This window comes from Cryptomeria japonica, chromosome 3, assembly GCF_030272615.1.
Source record: "Cryptomeria japonica chromosome 3, Sugi_1.0, whole genome shotgun sequence".
Classification (NCBI taxonomy): domain Eukaryota; kingdom Viridiplantae; phylum Streptophyta; class Pinopsida; order Cupressales; family Cupressaceae; genus Cryptomeria; species Cryptomeria japonica.
Genome location: NC_081407.1, coordinates 450,394,847 through 450,418,453, shown reverse-complemented (window position 1 = coordinate 450,418,453; position 23,607 = coordinate 450,394,847). Strand labels below are relative to the sequence as shown.

Below are 23,607 nucleotides of genomic sequence, written 5' to 3'. Positions count from 1 at the left end.
CTGTCTGTGGAGAGGTTGAATGATCGAGTCTTTGTTCATTACAACCTCCATCTTAGACAGAAACAGGTTATGGACCATGACACCACCCCGATCACACTAGAGGAGGTTGATCCAAAATCTGAGTGGATCAGTGAGGCTACAGATCCTATCTTTAGTGATGAGGACTTAGATTGGATCGACCAGGTAGATAGAGAGACCGAGGTTGTAGCCATGTCAGAGGAGGAGGTTAGAGCGCGAGCAGAGCCAGAGCCAAAGCTAAAGCCAGACATAGCTGATGTTGGTGAGGGTAGAATGGAGTCACGGGCAGAGAGTATAGCTGCTGACACATCTAGGACCTACCTTAGACACCTTCGTAGGAAGGACCCAGGCTCCTCTGAGCCATAGACTTGTAGTTGTTTTACTTTTGATATATGTGTGGAACTGGAACATTTGAATTTTGATGTCATGGATTTCATATTCCATGAGTTTTGTAATATTTGTACATTTGACACTATTTATATATCTATGGTTATTGGTTGCTATTTCCTTCAGCTATAATTTGCGTTTATACTAATGTGATCAATGTATACTTGTGTATGTGATCAAATTAGCTTTTATTTGATGATGTTATTGTGTATTTAAGGTTTGTTTAATAAAGGGTGCATGAAACAAGTTTTAAATCCTTTAAAATCACTAAACTTCTTGGGTTTTTCACTTTGTCGAGTCCTGGCCGATTCGAAACCCGAGTTCCGAGTCGAAAAACCCTTGCTGAGTCTGCGCCGAGTCCGAGTCACGTTTCTGTGGTGGGCGCCTAGGAAGGGAGGAGGAAGGGAGGCATATGAGATTAAAAATAAATTAAAAAAGTCTCATGAATGGGCGTGGGGTTTCTTGGAGGAAAAAGTAATTTCAAATTTGGTTGCCCTAACTCTTGGGCTCTCATTTGGAGATCTTTCTTTTGACAACATAGCAGGATGTTGCTAGATTGTTTCCAGGGTTAAGTTTTTGCTAGTTGAGGATGAAAATCTTCATCTTTTCTTGCTAGTTTTGGTGAGAGATACACCCTAGCCGAAATGAGAGATTCTACTTTAGGGATCACATTGGTATTCATAGAGTTCTTGATTTCTATCAATTTGGTGGAGTTAGAATGAAGCTATTTGCAATATTTTGATGTGGGTATTGTGGTTTTGGTGTGTGGTGTGTCTTTTTGAAGTGTTGTTCGTGATTGGTAGAATTTGGGTGATTTTGCTAAGTGCTGGTGTGCGTTTTTCAGAGATATATTTCTGCTCATAACTCTCATGGATTGAAAGTCCAATTTGGGTTTAAAATCTGCGATATTTGGAGGTCTGAAAATCTACTATGTGATATTCCCCTTAAAAAAATTTTAATTTTTCAATGAGAATTACAAAGCAAACACCATAACTCATTAAGGTTAGAGAAATAATCCAAACAACTGATTGGGAACCCTTCCACCTTTTGTTCACCGAGAGCCCAATCTGGGAGGGTGAGAGCATACGGTGTTCCGGGGGATCGTTAGCACCATAAACCAAACTGAAATTACAATGCACGGGCGGCAAGCCAGCCCCTTCTGCTTATCCAGCAGGATAGAAACTAAACTTCTTGGCAGTAAACCAGCCAAAGAAAACAACAAGAAACTTAAACTCACTCACTCTACCGCGTGTTTCAACGGGAAGACATTACATAAAGCTATCACTCTACCACATATTTTAGCGGGAAGACAATACATAAAACTTATCACTCGACCACTTATTCAATAGGACTGAGTTACAAATACCAGAAAATAGGTGGCAAGCCTGCCTCTTCTACTTGTTTAGTGGGTATGCTTACAGTCCAAAATTGGTTGATAGTACTACTATTCAACCTTACACAATAATGAGATAGAATATTAGAATAGAGGAGTAATGCTATCCAATGCTGATAAATATCTCCAACCAATCACTAACTCCCGAAAGCTCATTTAACATGTAAATATAAAATTCTGGAAATCAATAACACGCAGACCAGCAACTTCTAGAATTTCTAAAATGCTCATATCTCACTTAAATCACCCCAAATCACACCCAAACCAACACTATGCATTAGGCAACCAAGTACAAATAGAGAGATAACATCAACATGATCTCCAACTGACATTACGCTTCCCAATGCACACCCCAAAAAGTACACCCAAGCAGAAAGGTACGATTTGCAATTAAAAATTGAATACTCAAAATTAAAGGCTACAAACTTACAAAACACATCACCTACATCATAGAAGTTGTTCGAGCCACTACCCAGAATGATAAGTCGCACAGGCAAGGAGGTAGGATCGAAACTTCGCTTCAGCCACACAGGAACCAACAACACTGAAAAATACAGAAGCAAACTAACTCTCTCGAATCCACACATGCAATCCACAAGAACACCACAAAATCCACACAAAAGAGCCTCAGCTAGGAGTGATGTTGATAACTCAATGATGAACGGATAGTACTAACCCGGTACTGAGAGGGGGGGGTGAATCAGTACAGACAAAAATACAGTCCTAAACCGGTTTGACAGAAGACACTTCAAATGACTGGCAAACAGTGACACCGGTTTGAAACAGAGTGCAACCGGTAAAGCTAAGAATAACTGAGACAAGCATTAACTGGTTACTCACTTAGCTTTTCACTCAACTCAAGACTACACTACCATTTCACCCTTATGCATAAATAGGTAATCTATCATCAGATCATAATAACAGCTAGTTCAACATGTTTTATTGACAGACATAAAACACAGAACCATCATATGCTTGACAGACAATAGGAAAGCATCACAAGATAAAAGCATCACACATGACACACATATTTTTCACGTGGAAACCCAACTAGGAAAAACCACGGTGGGGATGAATACCCACAAGCTGTTTTTGAACTCTTTAGAAGTCCGCTCTGTTAGGAGCCTTGTCCGGTTAGAGACATTACAATAGGTTCTGCTAGGAACCGATCCTGTTAGGGATGACCCGGTTAAGGGATAGCTAGAATACCCGGTTAAGGGTTAAACCCTGTTAAAGGTTACCTTGTTAGAGGATTTCAAGAACTATATAGCTAAAAGATTTCGAACTCAATAGCTTTGAATTACCCTGTTAAAGGATTTACAGCAAGCCGGTTAAGGCTACCCTGTTAAGGGATTTTCCAACTGTTGAGGTGGTTAGAGATCAACAGGTATTACAATGATCTAGTAATAGCACTCAATGCCAATGCAGATCCGCTCGAGCTCCTCTTCACCTTCTGCACTTACACTCTGCAGGTATCACTTCTCTCCTTTGGGTCTAGCAAGAATCACGTATCCCTTCTCTTGGATACACACACACAACTTTTGCCAACAACCTCCGAAAGAGACACAACATCGACCTTATAGGAAAACAGATAGGTCGGTAGCATAAACCCTAAACCCTAAACCTATTAGGTTAAGGAATTCAAATGGTTCAATCCTGACCATTGAGCACATTGCATTAAATGCAGCAGTTCTTGATCCAATCTCAAAACATTCTCCATCGTCCATTTCCACCGATTTTATGGCGGCTGATAACCCATCATCCGTTATCACCGTTTTACAGACTTCTCACATTCCCGAGGTAGATAAGAACAATCTCCTTCATGCAAGATCCTTCACGCGCACAAGGCTTACATGGCAACACGATCTATTCTTTGTCACCATGCTAACTCATCACACAAAGTCACCGGTTGAGCCACACAGGCTTGAAGTACTTAAACCGAAAACTCTGAAGTTGAGACTACCAACCGGTAGTCATACAATACTTCCATGAGCCGGTTTACATAACTATATGCCAGTTCATCATGAACAAACACGCCGCTTCACTTTGGCACAAATGCCAGTTCACAGTGTTCTACCGGTTCTCTCATATGCAGGTTCTCACTTCTTCAGCATATTGACATCAATGACAACATACAATGTCATGCTTCACTTTGGCACAAATGCCGGTTCACAGTGTTCTACCGGTTCTCTCATATGTCGGTTCTCACTTCTTCGGCATATTGACATCAATGACAACATACAATGTCATTATGTCCTCATACCAGTTCACATAATGCCAACAATCTCCCCCTTTGGCATTGATGGCAATAAACAAAGATATCTTCTCCGCTTCACATCTTCTCCCCCTTTGACAACAATGCCAAAGTGGAGGCACAAACTTCCCTGTTCCATTATGTTGCTCCCCCTGAGGAGTAGCATCCTTCAACACATCAATCTTGAAGAAAAATTGACTATGCAATACCTGACTGATGTGGAGCATATACCTTTAGTTTACCTCCTGAAGGGGCAACACCCCTAATTCACCTCTTAAGTACATAAATGTAGCCTTTGGGAGAGGCTTGGTGAATATGTCTGCTAACTGCTCTTGACTGGAAACATGTTCCAGTGCAATCTCTTTGTTCTGAACCTTTTCCCTCAAGAAATGATACTTAAGCTCAAAGTGCTTGGTTCTAGAATGTAAAACTGGATTCTTAGAGATATTAATTGCACTAGTATTGTCACAAAATATACTTACCGGTTCAGATACAGGAACTTTGAAGCCATTTAATACATGCTTCATCCAAATGTCTGAGTGCAGTTCATGAAAGCTGCAACATACTCTGCTTCCGTTGTAGACTAAGAGATACAACTCTGCTTCTTACTCATCCATGAGACCAGTCTACCACCGAGAAATAATGCACCACCTGTTGTGCTTTTCAGGTCATCTATATTGCCTGCCCAATCAGCATCTGTGTATACTTTCAAGTTGAAATCCTTGCTATAAGGATACCATAATCCATAGTCAACAGTTCCCTTCAGATACCTAAGAATCCGCTTGACTGCAACCAAGTGAGATTCTCTTGGGCTTTTCTGGAATCTTGTAGTAATGCCAACTGCATGTGCAATATCCGGTCTGCTATGCACTACATAATGCAACTTACCAATCGTTGATCGGTATTCCTTCTCATCAACCAATTTTGAGTCATCTTTTTTAGATAGTTTACAACCGGTCAACATCGGAGTACCAACCGGTTTGCTATCTTCCATGCCAAAGGTCTTCAACACCTCTTTGACATACTTGGACTGAGTGATAAAGATTCCATCCTTCATCTGTTGGATCTGCAGTCCAATGAAGAATTTAATCTCCCCTATGAGTGACATTTCAAATTCTTTCTTCATCTCATCTGCAAACTCATGACTCATCTTGTCATCTCCACCAAAGATAATGTCATCAACAAATACCTCACAGATCAAGATCTGATCTCCTTCAAACTTCAAGTAGATATTACTATCTTCACTTGTTCTCTCAAATCCAATCTTCACAAGATGGGAATGCAGACGTTCATACCATGCTCTAGGTGCCTGCTTTAGTCCATATAAGGCTTTATGTAGCCTACATACCATGTTACTGTCTTTAGATAGGGCAAACCCATCTGGTTGCTCAATATACACCTCCTCTTCAAGTACACCATTTAGGAATGCAGATTTTACATCCATTTGATATACTTTGAAACCTTTAAAAGCTACATATGCAAGAAGCATACGGACTCCTTCCAATTTGGCTACGGGAGCAAAGGTTTCACCATAGTCTTCTCCTTCTTCTTGAGCATATCCTTTGCACACTAATCTGGCTTTGTTCCTAATCACTATGCCATCCTCATTCAGCTTATTTCTGACACCCATTTAGTACCAATGACATTTTTGTGCTCCGATCTGGGGTACCAAAGACCATGTACCATTTTTCTCTATCTGGTCAAGTTCCTCTTCCATTGCCTTGATCCAGTCTTCATCCTTATGTGCCTCTTTGAATGATTTAGGCTCAAATTCAGAGATCATACATGAGTTTTCTCGGAACTTTCTTCTTGTAAGGATTCCTGCATCCTTATCTCCTATGATCTGCTTAGGATCATGATTCAGCTTGACATACCGAGGAATGGTCTTGATAGATTCCTCTTGCTTTTCTTCTTCATCCTCATCTCCATCAGTATCAACATCTACATTTGCCGGTGTAGGAACATTGTTACTAGTACTCAGTTGGCTGTCAACCGGTTCCCAAAAGGTTGCAACCGGTTTGTTTACCGCTTGCTCACTGCCGGTTTCCTCAGTTTTCTCAAAGGTTTCATCAACTCTTACATTGATGCTTTCCATAATTCTCTGAGTCCTATTGTTGAAACACTTGAGAGCTTTGCTCTTGGTGGAATATCCTAGGAATATTCCCTCATCACATTTCGCATCAAATTTGCTCTGGTGTTCACTCCTCTTGATGTAACATTTGCTACCAAACACTCTAAAGTAGCTAACCACAGGTGTCTTACCGGTCCAATATTCATAAGGAGTTTTATCCTTACCTTTCTTGATGAGTACCCGGTTCATTGTGTAGACTGCAGTGCTCACTGCTTCTCTCCAAAAGGTGTGAGCTACCTTTCCTTGAATCAACATGGTTCTAGCTGCTTCAACCACAGTCCGGTTATTCCTCTCTACTAGGCCATTCTGCTGTGGAGTCCGGGGGGCAGACAATTGCCTCTTGATGCCATGTTCTTCACAGTACTTGGTGAATTCACCAGAAGTGAATTCCCCTCCTTGATCAGTTCTCAGGCACTTGATCCTTTTACCACTTTCCTTCTCCACTAATGCTCTGAAAGCTTTGAACTTTACAAAGCTTCAGACTTGTCTTTCAAGAATGTGACCCACATCATTCTTGAGCAGTCATCAATTAGAATCATGAAGTACCTATCACCCTGCACACTTCTAGTTTTCATAGGACCACACAAATCAGTATGCACAAGATCAAGCAAGTTGTCAGCAATGAAAGATTTACCTTTAAAGGTTGAGGAAGACATTTTCCCCAAGTGACACTCTCTGCACAAGGTATTATCTAGCTTGCTTAGCACCGGCAACCCTCTAACTGCCTTGATCTTACTAGCCTTCACAATGTTATCAAAGTTTACATGGCAGAGTCTCCTATGCTATATCCAGCTATCATCAAATTTAGCCATAAGACATGTACTTATATTTGCATTCAGCTGAAATAGGTTACCTTTGGTCTGCATGCCGGTGGCCACCAATTCACCATTCTTTCCTTTGATTCTGCAAACTCCATTCTTGAATTCCAGAGTGAGACCACTGTCATTCAGCTGGGCAACACTCAGAAGGTTGTGTCTAAGACCATCAACCCAATACACATTGTCAGCACTACTCTTTCCATTCAGAGAGATGGACCCTCTGCCTTTGACCATGCATGGTGCATCATTGCCAAAGCAAACCACACCACCATCATACTCCTCCAAGGATAGAAACTTGCTCCGATCACCAATCATATGGTGAGAACAGCCACTGTCAATGATCCACTCATTGGAATTATCAAATCGGGAGACAAGAGCCTTCTTGTCTGACACATCTTCCTTGACAGCAACAAACACAATATCTTCATTTTCTTCATCCTCTGATTCTTCATCTGTGACACCTTCATCAACTGCCACAAAACAGTTTCTCCGGTTTCCTCCTTTGAATTTCTTGAACCTTTCCGGTTTGTCCTTGTTGTCGCCATTAGGACAGTTTACAGCAATATGTCCTATCCGGTTACAAGAAAAGCATTTCAAAGGTAGCTTACCTCTATATTTGCCAGTTCCTTTAGGAAGTTTCCTGGAAAGGAGAACTTCAAATGCCATCAGAATCTCCTCATCATCCATTTCTCTGCCCTGTCTTGGTTCACCACTAGTGCTAGCTTCTTTTCCTTTTCTGGATGGTACTGCAGAAGCTTTAAAAGTTGATTCAGTCTTTTGAACACTGCCATCGAAACTATTTAGCTCATAGGCTGTCAACTTTGCAATGATAGAGTCTAGGGATACCTTAGTCTTGTCTATTGATCTTAGCTCTTGAATAGCAGCAACCCTTATTGCATAGACCGGCAATAGGGATCTCAGGACTTTGCTTACCATAGTGGAATCTTCTATTTTACCACTTGCACTCTTGATATCTCCAACAACTGTTTTGATTCTTATTCCATACTGTTGAATGGTCTCACCTTCAACCATCCACATATCTTCAAACTTCCCTCTAAGGCTTTCTTCCTTAGCCTGTTTTACATGCTCATCACCGCCATAGATATTTTCAAGAGTATCACATACCTCTTTGGGATTTACCTTATCCTGAACATCAATAAACTCAATGTCAGATAAACTACTAATTAGGGCTTCCATGACTTGCCCATTCTCCTGCATCTCTCTCTTTTGGTCATCGGTGAGGGTACCGGTAGGAGCAACATAGGCAGTCTCAACATAGCTCCAGTGTTGAGCACCCATGTTCTGATGTATATCTTCATTCTGTCTTTCCATATACTGAAATTTTCTCTGTTAAACTTTGGACCTTCCCTCTTCATCATTAGACTGGGATCTTTACCTCAAGCGGTTAAGCTTATAGCACAGAGGACCTGGAGGACGCTCTGATACCAATTGATAACTCAATGATGAATGGACAATACTAACCTAGTACTGAGAGGGGGGGTGAATCAGTACAGACAAAAATACAGTCCTAAACCGGTTTGACAGCAGACACTTCAAATGACTGGCAAACAATGAAACCGGTTTGACAACAGACACTTCAAATGACTGGCAAACAATGACACCGGTTTGAAACAGAGTGCAACCGGTAAAGCTTAGAATGACTGAGACAAGCATTAACCGGTTACTCACTTAGCTTTTCACTCAACTCAAGACTACACTACCATTTCACCCTTATGCATAAATAGGTAATCTATCATCAGATCATAATAACAGCTAGTTCAACATGTTTTATTGACAGGCATAAAACACAGAACCATCATATGCTTGACAGACAATAGAAAAGCATCACAAGATAAACGCATCACACATGACACACATATTTTTCACGTGGAAACCCAACTAGGGAAAACCACGGTGGGGATGAATACCCACAAGCTGTTTTTGAACTCTTTAGAAGTCCGCTCTGTTAGGAGCCTTGTCCGGTTAGAGACATTACAATAAGTTCTGCTAGGAACCGATCCTGTTAGGGATCACCCGGTTAAGGGATAGCTAGAATACCCGGTTAAGGGTTAGACCCTTTTAAAGGTTACCTTGTTAAAGGATTTCAAGAACTCAATAGCTAAAGGATTTCGAACTCAATAGCTTTGAATTACCCTGTTAAAGGATTTACAGCAAGCCGGTTAAGGCTACCCTGTTAAGGGATTTTCCAACTGTTGAGGTGGTCAGAGATCAACAGGTATTACAATGATCTGGTAACAACACTCAATGCCAATGCAGATCCGCTCGAGCTCCTCTTCACCTTCTGCACTTACACTCTGCAGGTATCACTTCTCTCCTTTGGGTCTGGCAAGAATCACATATCCCTTCTCTTGGATACACACACACAACTTTTGCCAACAACCTCCGAAAGAAACACAACATCGACCTTATAGGAAAACAGATAGGTCGGTAGCATAAAACCTAAACCCTAAACCTGTTAGGTTAAGGAATTCAAACGGTTCAATCCTGACCGTTGAGCACATTGCATTAAATGCAGCAGTTCTTGATCCAATCTCAAGACATTCTCCATCGTCCATTTCCACCGATTTTATGGCGGCTGATAACGCATCATACGTTATCACTGTTTTACAGACTTTTCACATTCCCGAGGTAGATAAGAACAATCTCCTTCATGCAAGATCCTTCACGCGCACAAGGCTTACGTGGCAACACGATCTGTTCTTTGTCACCATGCTAACTCATCACACAAAGTCACCGATTGAGCCACACAGGCTTGAAGTACTTAAACTGGAAACCCTGAAGTTGAAACTACCAACCGGTAGTCATACAATACTTCCATGAGCCGGTTCACATAACTATATGCCGGTTCATCATGAACAAACACGCCGCTTCACTTTGGCACAAATGTCGGTTCACAGTGTTCTACCGGTTCTCTCATATGTCGGTTCTCACTTCTTCAGCATATTGACATCAATGACAACATACAATGTCATGCTTCACTTTGGCACAAATGCCAGTTCACAGTGTTCTACTGGTTCTCTCATATGTCGGTTCTCACTTCTTCGGCATATTGACATCAATGACAACATACAATGTCATTATGTCCTCATACCGGTTCACATAATGCCAACAGATGTCTCACACTCGAAACTGCAATTGAAAAGTCTAGGAGGTTTTCACCCTCGAAGAAGTTTGGAATCAATCCGACAGCATAACATTATATTTTCTCTGGATAACCAAATGAGGAGCCAAACACCTGTATATATAGATTTTCAAGTCTGAAATTCAAATTCAACTCCCACCAAATTCACCTCTCCAATTTGCATTTCATTTCCAATGGTGGACCCAAGTATGGCGTCCCCCCCTAAGTCAAACCCACGCCTAGCAAAGGGGACCACGATTTTTGGCATAAAATATACTTTGTCACATAAAATAAAGACTCCTTATTCATTTTGGCGTCCCCCTTCATGGCACAAATAATTCACCTAGCAGACTTAGGATAACTCATATTATGCACAATTCCCAATATCGTTAATCAGTAATAAAATAATTAAGTATTAAACCTTAGGAAGGAAATAATATTTAATTGAATAATTTATAGCTCCAATACTGATTATCAACAAAATCCAGGATGAAGTCGAGCAATGAAAACCACTGAACTGCGCTGGATAAGGACCATATCCAAGACTGCCAAAAATAGAAATGCCCAAACTGCCACTTACTAAAAATAGTAAGTCATAAAATACTGCTCCAAAAATCATGATCTTCACACCCAGAGAAAGAGCTTCGAAAGCTCAGTAAAACTGCACCATCCAAACAGCCAAACCCTAACTACATGTTATGCCATACTGGAGTTCATGGAAAACCTAGAAGGAAATCACAAGCAGGACTCAAGAATTCCCTCCTGACTAACCCTGACAAGCTCAAGCAGAACTCCAGAGAAGATGGAAACCCTAATTCTCCTTTCCACATAGCCTACGGGTCTCCGGAATAGGCCAATGGACCACTGAATGCATCATCACTAAGAAGGGGACATTACATACTATATGTGGCATCTAGTGTGGATGAAGAGGTTACAAGAGTTTGGTGGTATTTGGTGGTGATTAGAGAGAGTTTGGAGGTGTTATGAAGCTAGCTGTCCAAGGAAAAGTGCAGCAAATTGCTGCAGCTGAGAATCTTGGTTCTCTGTGTTGTTGACATTCATAAAAGGAGTATTTCTTGCTGTTGTTCATTTTTGAGTCATTTTAAAGGCCAAGTTGCAAGTTTAGAGGATGATATTGGCATCATAGCAGCCACCTAGAACTATATTTCGGTCACTTGAAGACTTTGCTTAGTCCTTGTTGGTAACTGCTCCAAATCTGCCTCTATATCATACCTAAGACTGACTAATTTGGCTTACAATAGGAGGTAATTTAGTGATGTAATGTTTCATACATGCAATACTTAATGTCAAGTGTTATAGCAAATATAGGTTGCTCACCACTTTTCAACATGCAACTATATTCAATTTCAAACACACTCATCATAAAATCCATCATCCTTCCTATCACTAATCTTATCCTCATCCTATCATTTTCCTTATTTGCTAACATCGTTTCTTCATTTACTTCCATCCAAACCCTCATACATCTAACAATTCCCCCCTTCAAGTTTAATCTTTTCACCCTTCCATCCATTCCTCATCCCTCTACACCTGGTGTTGCTTACAAGAGAGAAGCCAGGTCTTGTCAACTTACCTACTCTCTCAAGGGGGCATCCCTAACCCATTTCCTAACCCTCATTTATCCAAATGACCAAGCATCCTACCACTAGCTCTATCTCGTTAAGTGTCTATAGTTATCTTCTTTGAAACAACAAATTGCTTCTCTAAGTCGCAAGACATTCTTAGAGAGTGGCAAAATGTAAACACATGAAATGCATTCTCCCATTTCCGTCATCATCACACCAAGTCTATCCACAAATCAACTTTCAACATTAATTAAATATATACTATCTATTTAAGTAATCTATTTGATCTATTACTCTAGCATTAATTGAATAAATCTTGATTGTTTATTTAATAAATCTAACCATTCTTTTGATAGTAATTAAATAAATTATCTTTGTTTATTTTTAAAATTTTATCCATTCAGCCTTTCTTTAAAGCTCCAATTTAATTGAATAAATCAAATTTATTTTATTAATCACTCATTTCCAACAACATTCTCTCATTAACTAAATAAATACATAATATTTATTTAACTCGTTTAAAATTCCCTCTTCATTAATTGAACAAAGAAATCAGGTTTAGTCAGCTAATTAATCATTTGCACATTCCTCCAACACTTTGTTTAATATAAACAAATGCAATCTTGCACATGGCTCCAAATTTACGAGGCCCCAATCTTGCACGTGGCTCCAAATCCACAAGGCCCCTCTTTTCAATCCTCACCCTCCATTAAAATAGAGAAAATCTCTATCCTCCATCTCTTCCTTTTCTCTAACCTTGTGCACCAATCACAAAATGTCACTTACGACTTCTCATTTTCTCTAGATCAATCCCATCCCTTCATCACACAAGATTAAATTCTATCTATCTATCATCATCATCCAAAATCTATGAATCAATCATTCCTCAAGCCATTACCAAGAGTAGGAATTGGATGCAAGGCAAGATCATGATGTGCAGCCACATCACCTCTCAACAACAATCAACCATCTTGAACACAACACATGGTCTGAGAAGCTTGTCCCCTTTTCATCATTTGCATTCTTTTGCTCAATCTGAGGTGTAGCTAGGTGTACAAGAGGAACTTTGTTTATGCATTGTTCTTCATTGTTTTGTTCAATATTTTGGTATACATTTATCATACTTATGAATTATTTATGCAATTAGATTTTTCAATGGTAAGTTTAGACCTATTTGTTGTTGAGATTACTGTTCAAGCTTCTTGTGTTGTCTTCTGTGTTGATTTAGTATATTGAACAAAACATAGTGATTGTTGCAAGCTTTGTGTTTGCTGCTATATTTGATAAATTAAATACAAGACATAATAATATACATGACAATGCATAGTGGACACAGAAATGAAATATATCTTTATTCGCACATGCAATTATTACAGAGAAGAAGACCAGAGATGGTCGGCCAAGGATTACAATTCACCCGACTATACCATACTACCTTCCTTGGCGGTACATAACATATTTAAAGGACCCGACAATTGCCGAGAGGTACACAACCGTCAACCAACCGACGCATTAACTACCCGAGAGTGACAACCCACTTAATACAAACAATTAATACATTGGCAGATAACAAATATTACCAAAAAAAACAATAGGCATTTTAGGCCAACTACACTTTGTATCGGAGTTTTCATTAAAGTGGGTGTTGTAGCTGGTATGTGATTTATGTTATTCAATTTATCAACACCTATCTATAGTTTTCGATCCAATTCAATTATTGTGTTGCACTTGTTTTTTTCTCTACTTTTAACAAAAAAGAGTGATCATGTGTTAATTGTCACTTTTTAGGTCATTCACATCAATCAAAAGATAAATAATCTCTCATCCATATATTTAAAAATATTGATAAGCTGGCTTATTAATGGGCTCTCTTGGGTTGATCTGAATGGACAGAACAGAACCAAAGTGGAGTGGCTTAAACTGGATTAGGGATGGATAAAAATCAACTTTGATGGTGCATCAAAAGGGAATCCAGGCCCATCATGTGTTGGATATGTTGCACACAATTGGAAGGGTCATATTATTGCCCTCAACACAAGATGGCTTCCAAAAGGGACTAATAACGAAGTAGCGGCCCAAGCGGCGTTATGGGGTGTTCGGATGGACAAAAGACTGAATGTATCAAAGTTCCGCCTTGAGAGGGATTCATTGATTATCGTCAATGCCCTCATCAAAAGAGAAGCATCGTCGTGGAAGTTGAATAAGTTTATAGAAATATTAGCTAAAAAAATAAATGAATTTGAAAAGTTTAAAATATCTCAAACTATGCAAGAGGGCAATACAGTGGCAGACACACTATCTAAAGTGGGGGCATCATAAAATGAATTGCAAGGGAGAGAGATTTGGGAAGATTTCCAAGGGACTGAGTTGTCACATGGGGAGGAGAGTACGTCAATGCTTGTGTGGGAATGATGGTTGTGAATGGCTAGGACGAGCGGTGTGGGATAAAAGGACATTTTGGGCCTTTTTCTCCTCCCAAAGCGAGTTGGTAAGAGTGAAAGTGAGGGCATTTCAAAGTTGGTGAACTGTTGCAGGAGAGTGACCATGGAGGCGAATTTCACTCTCTCATTGTCCAAACAGCAACTAGCCTTCTTGGGCAAGATTTCTGAGAAGCATCTGTGCGGAATTTTTAAGCATGAGGAGCCCATCTGCATTCAAATTCTGGACTTATTACTGAGAGAGGACTATATGAAATTCAAATTTGAATTTTGAACCAAAGTAGCCAGAAACTCCTTTGTCCCTTCCTAGGCACGCGTATCCCCGTATCCGATATGGATATGTATTCAATACAGCCCGGATACACATCGAATATTGTACCCACACGTGCCCAAAAAACCTTGATTTCCAACCATGCTAGATACTATGTGATTTGATTTTTTAAAAAATTTGAAATAAATCTTCCTAAATTTAATTTTAAGAAACTTCATTCATGCATTTTTATTTTTTTTCAAATGGCATTAACAAAACTTACACCAAATGAGAAAGACAAATGAAATGTTTTTCTATTTCAGTGACCCATTTTTGAGGTTATCTTCCAATGCAACTCTACTATTTTTTCATATTGTAAAATGTTAGATCAACTTATCATTATTTATGTAACAATTATGTGTCTATATTAGTTTTGAAGTAATGAAAATCTCCTCGAATAACTTAGAAAATTGTGTTAAATATAACATGTATGTGTATTTTATGAATGACGTATCCAGCTGTATCCATATAGGGGGTCTTAAAAAATGGCCATATCCGTATCTGATACTGTATCCATATTTATATCTGTATCCGTGTCCATGCAACTTTGTTTTGAACCAATGTCAATGTGGTGTCTATGACAGTGGCCTGGGGTTTGGAATTGGGCACCAAGGAGGAGGTGGAGCGGGTGCTTTATGCCTATGTTTCAAAGATTTACCTCTTTGGACTAAAACCTCTGCTAGCGAAGGATATTCTAGGGAAGGGACTGCAAAGGCATGTGAGTGAGGGCATCTGCACTAGAGAAGAGACTAAAAAATTCTGACCTTTAATTCTTTGGAAGGATGGTATGAACAGAGAGGAGCAGCAGGAGGAGGTCCTAATCGGTTGGGAAGGCCTAAAGGAATTTGTTCGGGAGAAGGAGATTGAGTGGTGACGGCTCCAGGAGGAGAAAAGGAAACAAGGTGGCAAAGGTCCGAGCTTCAACCCAGAAAACTACTGGGCCAATGGACCAAGGAAGCCGAAGCAGCAAGGAGCCACATAATCACAGTCGGTACTGGAATAGAGTCGGGTGTTGTGCGTGATTTTGCCCACAATTTTGTAGCGTTCATAGTTTTTGATAATTTTCATGTCAATATTTGAACAGGGGTTTGGTAGTGGGTTACTCTGCCTACAATTTTGAAGCATTCGTAGTTTTTGATATTTTTCATGTCAATATTTGAACTAGGATTTGGTAGTGTTAGAATGGATAGTGTAGTCTTGAGTGACCATTTTGGTTTATGGTCTCTAGAAATGGTAGATGTAATATACAGAAAATTGTGCTCCGAAAAATATATGAAGGAGCTTGGGAAGGTGGTGGGCTTTTTGGTTTGTCACTGTTTTAGACTGGTGGATTTGGACAGCTACACCTTATGTTTTAAAATGTACTCCTTATTTTCTAAATAATAAAAATCGTATATTACCAATCAAAAAACTGATAAGCTATTTAACATGGGGATGCATTTTGCCGGTGTCCAGGTTCCCATTTTGGAGATGCAAGGATACCTTGAAAACATTACCTATCATCCCCTAACCTACGGACACTAGAAATGTCCTAAAAATACATGCTAAACAGCTTGGAAACATTGAGGACAGCCAACCACCCCCAACAGTCCCTCGACAGTCCTAGGAATAGTCAGACATCTCTCAAAGTCAGAAAATTCAAAAAATTAGGCAAAAAAATGCATTTGATAGTAGGGTTTTCATTTTTACCTATAAAATAAGTTCAAGCTATCAAAGCCCATTCTTGTACATTTAAAAAGTTAGAAAAAAAAATTAAAAATTCACCCAAAAACACATTTAAAACTAAGGCTTTCATTTCTATCTATAAAAATGTGTTCAACTGTCAACAGCCATTGTTGTACATTTCTTGTTAATTTAAAATCTTTGTGGTTTCAGATTCGAAGGACCTCTATACCTATGATGCAATGTCAAGGTGTTGTGTACAATATTATTTCTCAATTTGATAGTAATGTTCAGCATGGTACAGACTAAGGAAAAATCTATAAAAGCAAACAACAAAAAGATCCCAACAACGAAAGGCCTTCCAATCTTTATATTTAAGACTTTTGCAGGAAGCATTGGGTCTACATAAGAAAGTGTAGGCACTGAAATTTGTCTAACGCCTACTAGCAACATTTTCACTAATTATCCCTCTAAATTAATTAAATAAATTTATTATTTAATTAAGCTAACATTATCCTTCTAAGTCAAATTCGAATTTCAAATTTCTCTATCACATTTATAATTAAATAAATTTTAATTATTTAGTTATAATTTCTTCTAAAATTAATTAAATGGTTTTTATTACTTAATTAATTTATTCTTGCACAATAATTAAATAGTCTTTATTATTTAATTCTTTTTCTTCTCTCCTCATTAATTAAATAATTTTAATTATTTAATTAATTATTTTCTTCTAGTTTCTTATAATTTAAAAATTATTTTTATTATCTAATTAGCTAACATTCTCTTCTATAATTAAATAATTTGTTTTAATTTATTTTTATTCATTTCTTAAATATATTTCTTCTAAAATAAATAAGATTGTTATTTTATTTATTTCCCACATCCACATGAATTATTTATTTATTTCTTTTTCTAATTCTTTTTACATGCCACATGAATCGAATAATTTATTTATTTAATCCTTTTTCTAATTCTTTTCATGCACATGAATTGAATAATTTTTTTTTTTGATCGATAATGTTTGATTTTATTAATAAAGGAAAGGAAAGTACATCATCAGAAGTATACTAGTCCAAAACCACCCTCCCAAACCACTATCACAGGCAGCCATCCCACATAAATTCAAAATTACATTCCCAACCAAAATTGACAGTATCGATTAGCAAAAAACACTAAATCGATACCAAGACAAAAAACCACACAGTCATAAAACAACGGGAATAAAGTCCAGATCAAAATACACAGCCAGGCCAAATTACATGCTACCCGAGAGAATTGTCAAGGCTGGTTTCTCATCCACCACCTCCGCCTTCCTGCGTCTTGTCCTCGGACGAAGCCTCCGGCCACCCACCTCCGCGTCCCCTGCTTCCTCTCGGGCCTATCTGATCACTTCCTCAAGTTCCATAATTTGAGTAAACATTTTGAGTGCCTCCCACCCTCTCCTTGTCATCTCCCTAAACCTGGCTTTCACCGCTTCTCATCGCCTAAGAAAAGGGATGTATGTGCCCCTTAATTCTTGATGGGCCGCACAAATTTCCTCCAAGACATCAAAGCCTTGCCCTGGAACAACCCACTCCAACAAAGATTCTAGGTTGACAAGGTATTCCACTAGCACAATTGCCTCCATCGCCCTCCTGACCTCTGCACATGAGGAGTCTAACTCTAGCCCCCATGCCAAGATTAGAGAATAGACATCCACCCAGGTGCGGTAGCGATGCCCAATTACCTCCACTTCCTCCCTCAAAACTAGCTGCACACTTCGAATTAGCAGAAGATCCTTAGACTGGAACATATTCCTCAATCTTCTTTCTGAAACCGGCCCCAAGAAAGCAATCAGGAATTTGGTTGTTTTAAGTGTGAAATTCGCCTTCATTTCTTCTCCAACCTGCCAACTAACACTGTCAATGCAATTCTCAGTCTCAGACTAGAAACTTCCACCATACGCTATGATAGAAAAACATCTTTCCATACTCCTCATAAATGAAATCCCCACAACCTACGCCGCCATTGCAGAAAAAATCGGCATTAATTGCCCACCACCTTCAAGCGAGCCCAAGTCCTCGGGCAGAGAACTAGGCGTCCTTTTCTCCCTCATCGCATTAATTGACATGTCAAACAATTCGATTAAGCATGCCACTGTACTATGTCATCATTGCCTCCCCACCAACGCATCACCCAATTGTCCAACGTGCACGACACATTGGATAAAGCATCCGCCACCGCATTTCCCCCTCTTCTTATGTGAGAAATTCGAAAATCCTAGAAGATATAAAGCTTCGACCGAATAATGGAAATAAATTTATTCAATCTCCAAAACTCCGAAGCACCCTTCACAATTGCATCTATCACCACTTTCGAATCTCCTTCTAGATGCACTCTCGAAATTTTCATATTCTCAACCAGTTCTACCGCTAATAAAGCAGCCTGCACCTCCGCTTCATTATTGGTCCCATCGCATAGCCTCTGCGCCGCTTTAAAGAGGATCTTCCCTTCCTCATCACAGGCCACACAACCCACACCTGAGATACCCGGATTCCCTCGCAACACCCCATCAAAATTGATTTTGATCCATCCCTGCTCCGGTTTGGTCCATTTCTCCATCTCCTTATTATCCCCCAAATTCAAAGGTTGAACCCTTGAGAACCCATGAGCGGGTCACATGAATTGAATAATTTATTCATTTAATCCTTTTTCTAATTCTTTTCTCATGCACATGAATTAAATAATTTTTTTATCTAATTCTTTTCTCATGCACATGAATTAAATAATTTTTTTATCTAATTCTTTTCTCATGCACATGAATTAAATTATTGGTCCCATCGCATAGCCTCTGCGCCGCTTTAAAGAGGATCTTCCCTTCCTCATCACAGGCCACACAACCCACACCTGAGATACCCGGATTCCCTCGCAACACCCCATCAAAATTGATTTTGATCCATCCCTGCTCCGGTTTGGTCCATTTCTCCATCTCCTTATTATCCCCCAAATTCAAAGGTTGAACCCATGAGCGGGTCACATGAATTGAATAATTTATTCATTTAATCCTTTTTCTAATTCTTTTCTCATGCACATGAATTAAATAATATTTTTATCTAATTCTTTTCTCATGCACATGAATTAAATTATTTATTTATTTAATTCCTTTTCTAATTCTTTTCTCATGCAAATGATTAAATTTAAATTAATTTATTAATTATTTTTCTTCTAGTCTTCTATAATTAAATAATTATTTATTCAGCTAACTATGTCTTTTATAATTAAATAAATTCTTTAATTTATTTAAGTATTAATTTTTAAAAACATAGCTCCACTAAAAAATAAATAAAATCTTTATTTTATTTATTTATTCCTCTCATGCACTCAATTGAATAATTTTTAATTATTTAATGTCAATTATATTTTCACTTCCACCTCTCAATTACTCAGTGTTAAATATTTTTTAATTATTTAATATCAATTATATCTTCACTTCCACCTCTCAATTACTCACTTAGAGTTCAACCAATCAATCAATTTACTTAACTAATCAATTAATTCTATCTCCATCATGCAGTCAATTAACTCTATAATGATCACGATCAATTCTTCTCATCAAATCTCATCCATTGATCTTCAATCTTTTTCATCAGATCTCCACCGTTGATTGATATCAGAAAATCTATAAAAACAACCTTCATCATCATTCATGACCAACCACAATCTTTGAGCTTTCCTAAGAACATAATTGCGATATAGAGCTAAGATACAATTCTGTGAGCAACACATTATACATCATGAGAGTGAGAAGAGCAATGGAGATAACATTGATGCTTGCTTGAAAAGGTATAATTGCTTATATTTAATTTAATTTCATTGTATTGCATTCATATATTCCTCTAGATTTAAAGCAATTGTATGTTTCCTAGGGTTTGTGGTTGCCCGTTGATGTTTCACACAAATTCCCATTTCTGATCTCATACAGGAAGCAGCAGCTGATGTGGTCTGAAAGGTTGGCATTTGTTTCTTTATTAAGATTTGTATGTTTTAGTTTTAGCATTAAGCTTTAAATTCTTAATTATAAACTATATGACTAATAAAATTATAATAATATTTATAATTTATCAATTTGTTTTAGTTTTTATTTTTTATTCTAAAATTTTTTATAATTTTTCTGATATTTAATTTTTTTAAGAATTATTGATATTTATTGTATTAAAAAATTAATATTATTAGTTAAAATTATAAAATATTGCATTTAAATCAATATATTTATTATTTTTTTATATATTTTTATTATTTATGATATAGATTATTTAATTTTTCCAGCTTTTAATTGTTATTCCCTACCATCCCTTCAAAACAGATCTCCCCATATCCTACCATCCCAAAAATGCTATCTCCTCATTTCTTGCCCTGCCATAGGTGATAATCCTTGTTCCCTTGCCTGGGAACAAAAAGCTAGGTGTTTGTTTTAAATCTGTATATATTGCATACTGAAAACCAAATATTGTTTAGAATTCTCAGATTCAGTATTCTTATAAGGGAGCTTCTCCTCCTGAAAAGTTTTTACATGCTGTTCCATTTTGTGTTGTCCTCAAAGGGAAAAACTAAAACACTAAAAGATAACTCCTGTTGAACTGAATTACAAGAATGTAGATGCCATTAGTTGGAAGATGGGCAATACCACCCTCCTATCATTTAGCTAGACAAGGATCTACAGGTAACCAAAATCCAGCATAGGGTTAGGGAGATGCTGAAATTGATGGTATCCTTGCCAAGGAAAGACGGTTGGTACTGAAATTGGCAATCATATTTATCGCTCTGGTTCTGGAGTTTGTGCTTGTAATAGTTGTTTTAAGAAACAGCACTGTGATTAAGCTATTGATCTGGGTAGCAATAAAATGGTTGTTTAGGTAAGGCTAAGCCTAGTAATGTTGAAGATGTGATTCAATGAGGCCATACATGTGATAGTGCCCGTTGTGCTCTACCCTCTATATTGAATTTGAAGGAGGCATACCTATACCATTTTGCTAGTAACATAGTCAAACACAATTAACTCCCATCTGCTAGCTGCTAAGCCTCTCCTCGTATCCTTCCTTCAAGACTGCATCCTATGACTTTAGTAGAGAAAATAGAATGCTAGAATGAATTCATGCTTAAACGCATAAATAAATGAACAAATTCCTAGTTTCTCTCTGGCTGACATTGAGTAACAATGGAAATTGTTGTTTAGGTAAGGCTGGGCCTAGTAATGTTGAAGATGTGGTTCAAAGCAGTCATGCATCTGGTACTGTTGATTTGTCATGCCCTCTTTCTTGAATTTGAAAGTGGCATTCTCATACCCTTTGTTCTGGTAATAGAGCCAAACACAATCAACTTCCTATAAGACTAGGTACAATTCCCACCAACTGGCTGTTAAAACTCTTCCCACATCCTTCCTTCAAGACTGCATACAATGACTTGAGAAAATAGGAAGCTTGAACTCAGATGCGCTTAAATACATAAATAAATGAACAGATGCTTAATTCTCTGTGGCCATCCTTAAAGATATCCAATAGCATTGTCTCTAAAAGAATTTTCTTCGAAATGAAAGGTTAGCAACACCTTTTCCTTTGAGACTGCAGTACACAAAATCTGTTCAGCCCCAACAAGCTATTGCCAATTGGGTCAAAAGCAAATAATGGTAATTCCAAACCAGAGAAGGTGTTAAGGCTAAAGGTTCATGTGTTGTTAAGCGTGTATAGCTTTGTTAATATGATTTTTGATGTGTTCAAATAGTATGCGCAATGGGATTCTAAATTGAAAGAGCTGGTTATAAATTGCCATAAACAACTGTTAAGGAAAAAATCCATCTCTATACAAAATATAATATCTAAATTTGTAAAAGAAACAGGTTATAGGGTTGTGTCATGAGATATATATACCTAATGAGGTACGTTGACTTTTTTAAGTGCTACATAGTATAATTTTGTGAAATTAACAGAGTACAATTGGGTTGTGAAGCGTACGTACCTCGTGAAGCAGATTGCCCTTTTTCAGTATGTACATTGCAATCGGACCAATGATCCTTGTCTCCATGAGCCACGCGAAAATTCTAATGAGCATCCCTGCCATCCGTGGTGCTGAAGAGCACAAATACAGCCACCTTAAGACATCCATCACAACTAAAACGACCAAAGCAAACCAGATGGTATTTATATTTCAACCAAGGATGCACAGCTGCTACTAGGTGTGAATAATGATAACATTTGATGGCTTGAAATTGCTCGTTTAAACCCATGTTATTAGTAATATTATGTTTTTAATTTTCACAATCAGTTTCCAAAAAAATTAACGGCTTGAGTTAAGAATTCACAGCCTAAATGGGTATGCAACTGTTACAAATTTCATAAGCCTGATATTCAAAACATTAGATTTTGCAGAAAAGAAATTTCCCTAGTAAGCAGCATGTACAAGAAACATTTAACAATGCAGCCATTTTGCTCATTTGCTGCAATGGTGAATGCACAATCCTTGTATACTGAAAATGGTGTTTGAGAAACTGACCTTTGACATCAGCATGTAGGTAATCTTCATTGCTTCCCTCTCTAAGGTCCATTTCCTCCACAGCTTTAAAAACTCTTCCCATTCTCACAGAGATTAGCAGCCCTTCAAACTAACTGCAACCCAAATGCAACAATGGTGTATGAAAATTTATACCAAAAAAGCTAAAAAACATTTGATCATTAAAATATCCCTCAGTTGAAGGGCATTCAAACCCAATTACCAAAAAGCTAGAGGATGAGTCTTGTTCTTCAGCTACCACAGCTCGACCATTGGTTCATACTAAAAATAAGGCTCTGGATATCTACATTTCATTGGTTGAGAGTTGGCAGGACCAAGGCTCCAACAATGTGGGCGGAGGCTCCAACAATGTGGGCGTTAAGTAGTAAGGTGCTGGCTGGTGAGTGACCGCTCCTAAGATTGATATGTCCGCTCCTCCTTGGCTGTAACCTTCCCTAAACATAATTGTGGACTTGGTCTCGTATGTTTTTCATGTTTTCATGTTTTGCATGATTTTTTTATTTCACCACACGACTATTTTCTTGGTTGGATAAGCAATTTCAGTGCCTTGTTTTATGGTAGGTGGTTTCTATTTTCTTCTATGGATGTGACGAACCCTAACTAAGCCTTTGAAATTAAGAGGATAAATGATTATATGTCGGATGAGGTGATGGATGATGTCGTAGGAGGTGATGCAATCTCATATAAACATCAGAAAAGGATCATATAATGCATTGTCAACTCGAATGGATATAATATTGTTTTCCACTATAGGTTGTTTAAGTTTATGATATTTTTTAATCGCATTGTCAACTCCAATGGATATAATATTGTTTTTCATTATGGGTTGTTTTAGTTTATGATATTTTTTAATCTTTCTAAACATAGAATGAATTGTTAATTCGAATGGATATAATATTGTTTTTCACTATGAGTTGTTTTA

The 23,607-nt window shown here is 38.1% G+C and overlaps 1 protein-coding gene across 2 annotated transcripts in view; it reads right to left on the bottom strand.

The window, feature by feature from the left end:
• LOC131029122 (fatty acid amide hydrolase) overlaps window positions 1-23,352 on the bottom strand; it is a 230,299-nt gene extending 206,947 nt beyond the window's left edge. The window contains exons 1-3 of one of the 2 annotated variants that reach the window (XM_057960527.2): window positions 22,888-23,352; window positions 22,668-22,780; window positions 22,134-22,243 (exon numbers count right to left, since the gene is read on the bottom strand). In XM_057960527.2, the coding sequence (XP_057816510.1) occupies window positions 22,134-22,243; window positions 22,668-22,749 (192 nt within the window). In that variant the 5' untranslated portion in view covers window positions 22,750-22,780; window positions 22,888-23,352. The remainder of the gene's footprint in view (window positions 1-22,133; window positions 22,244-22,667; window positions 22,781-22,887) is intronic. The other variant, XM_057959839.2, reaches the window with a different exon arrangement.
• Between the last annotated feature and the right edge of the window lie 255 nt (window positions 23,353-23,607).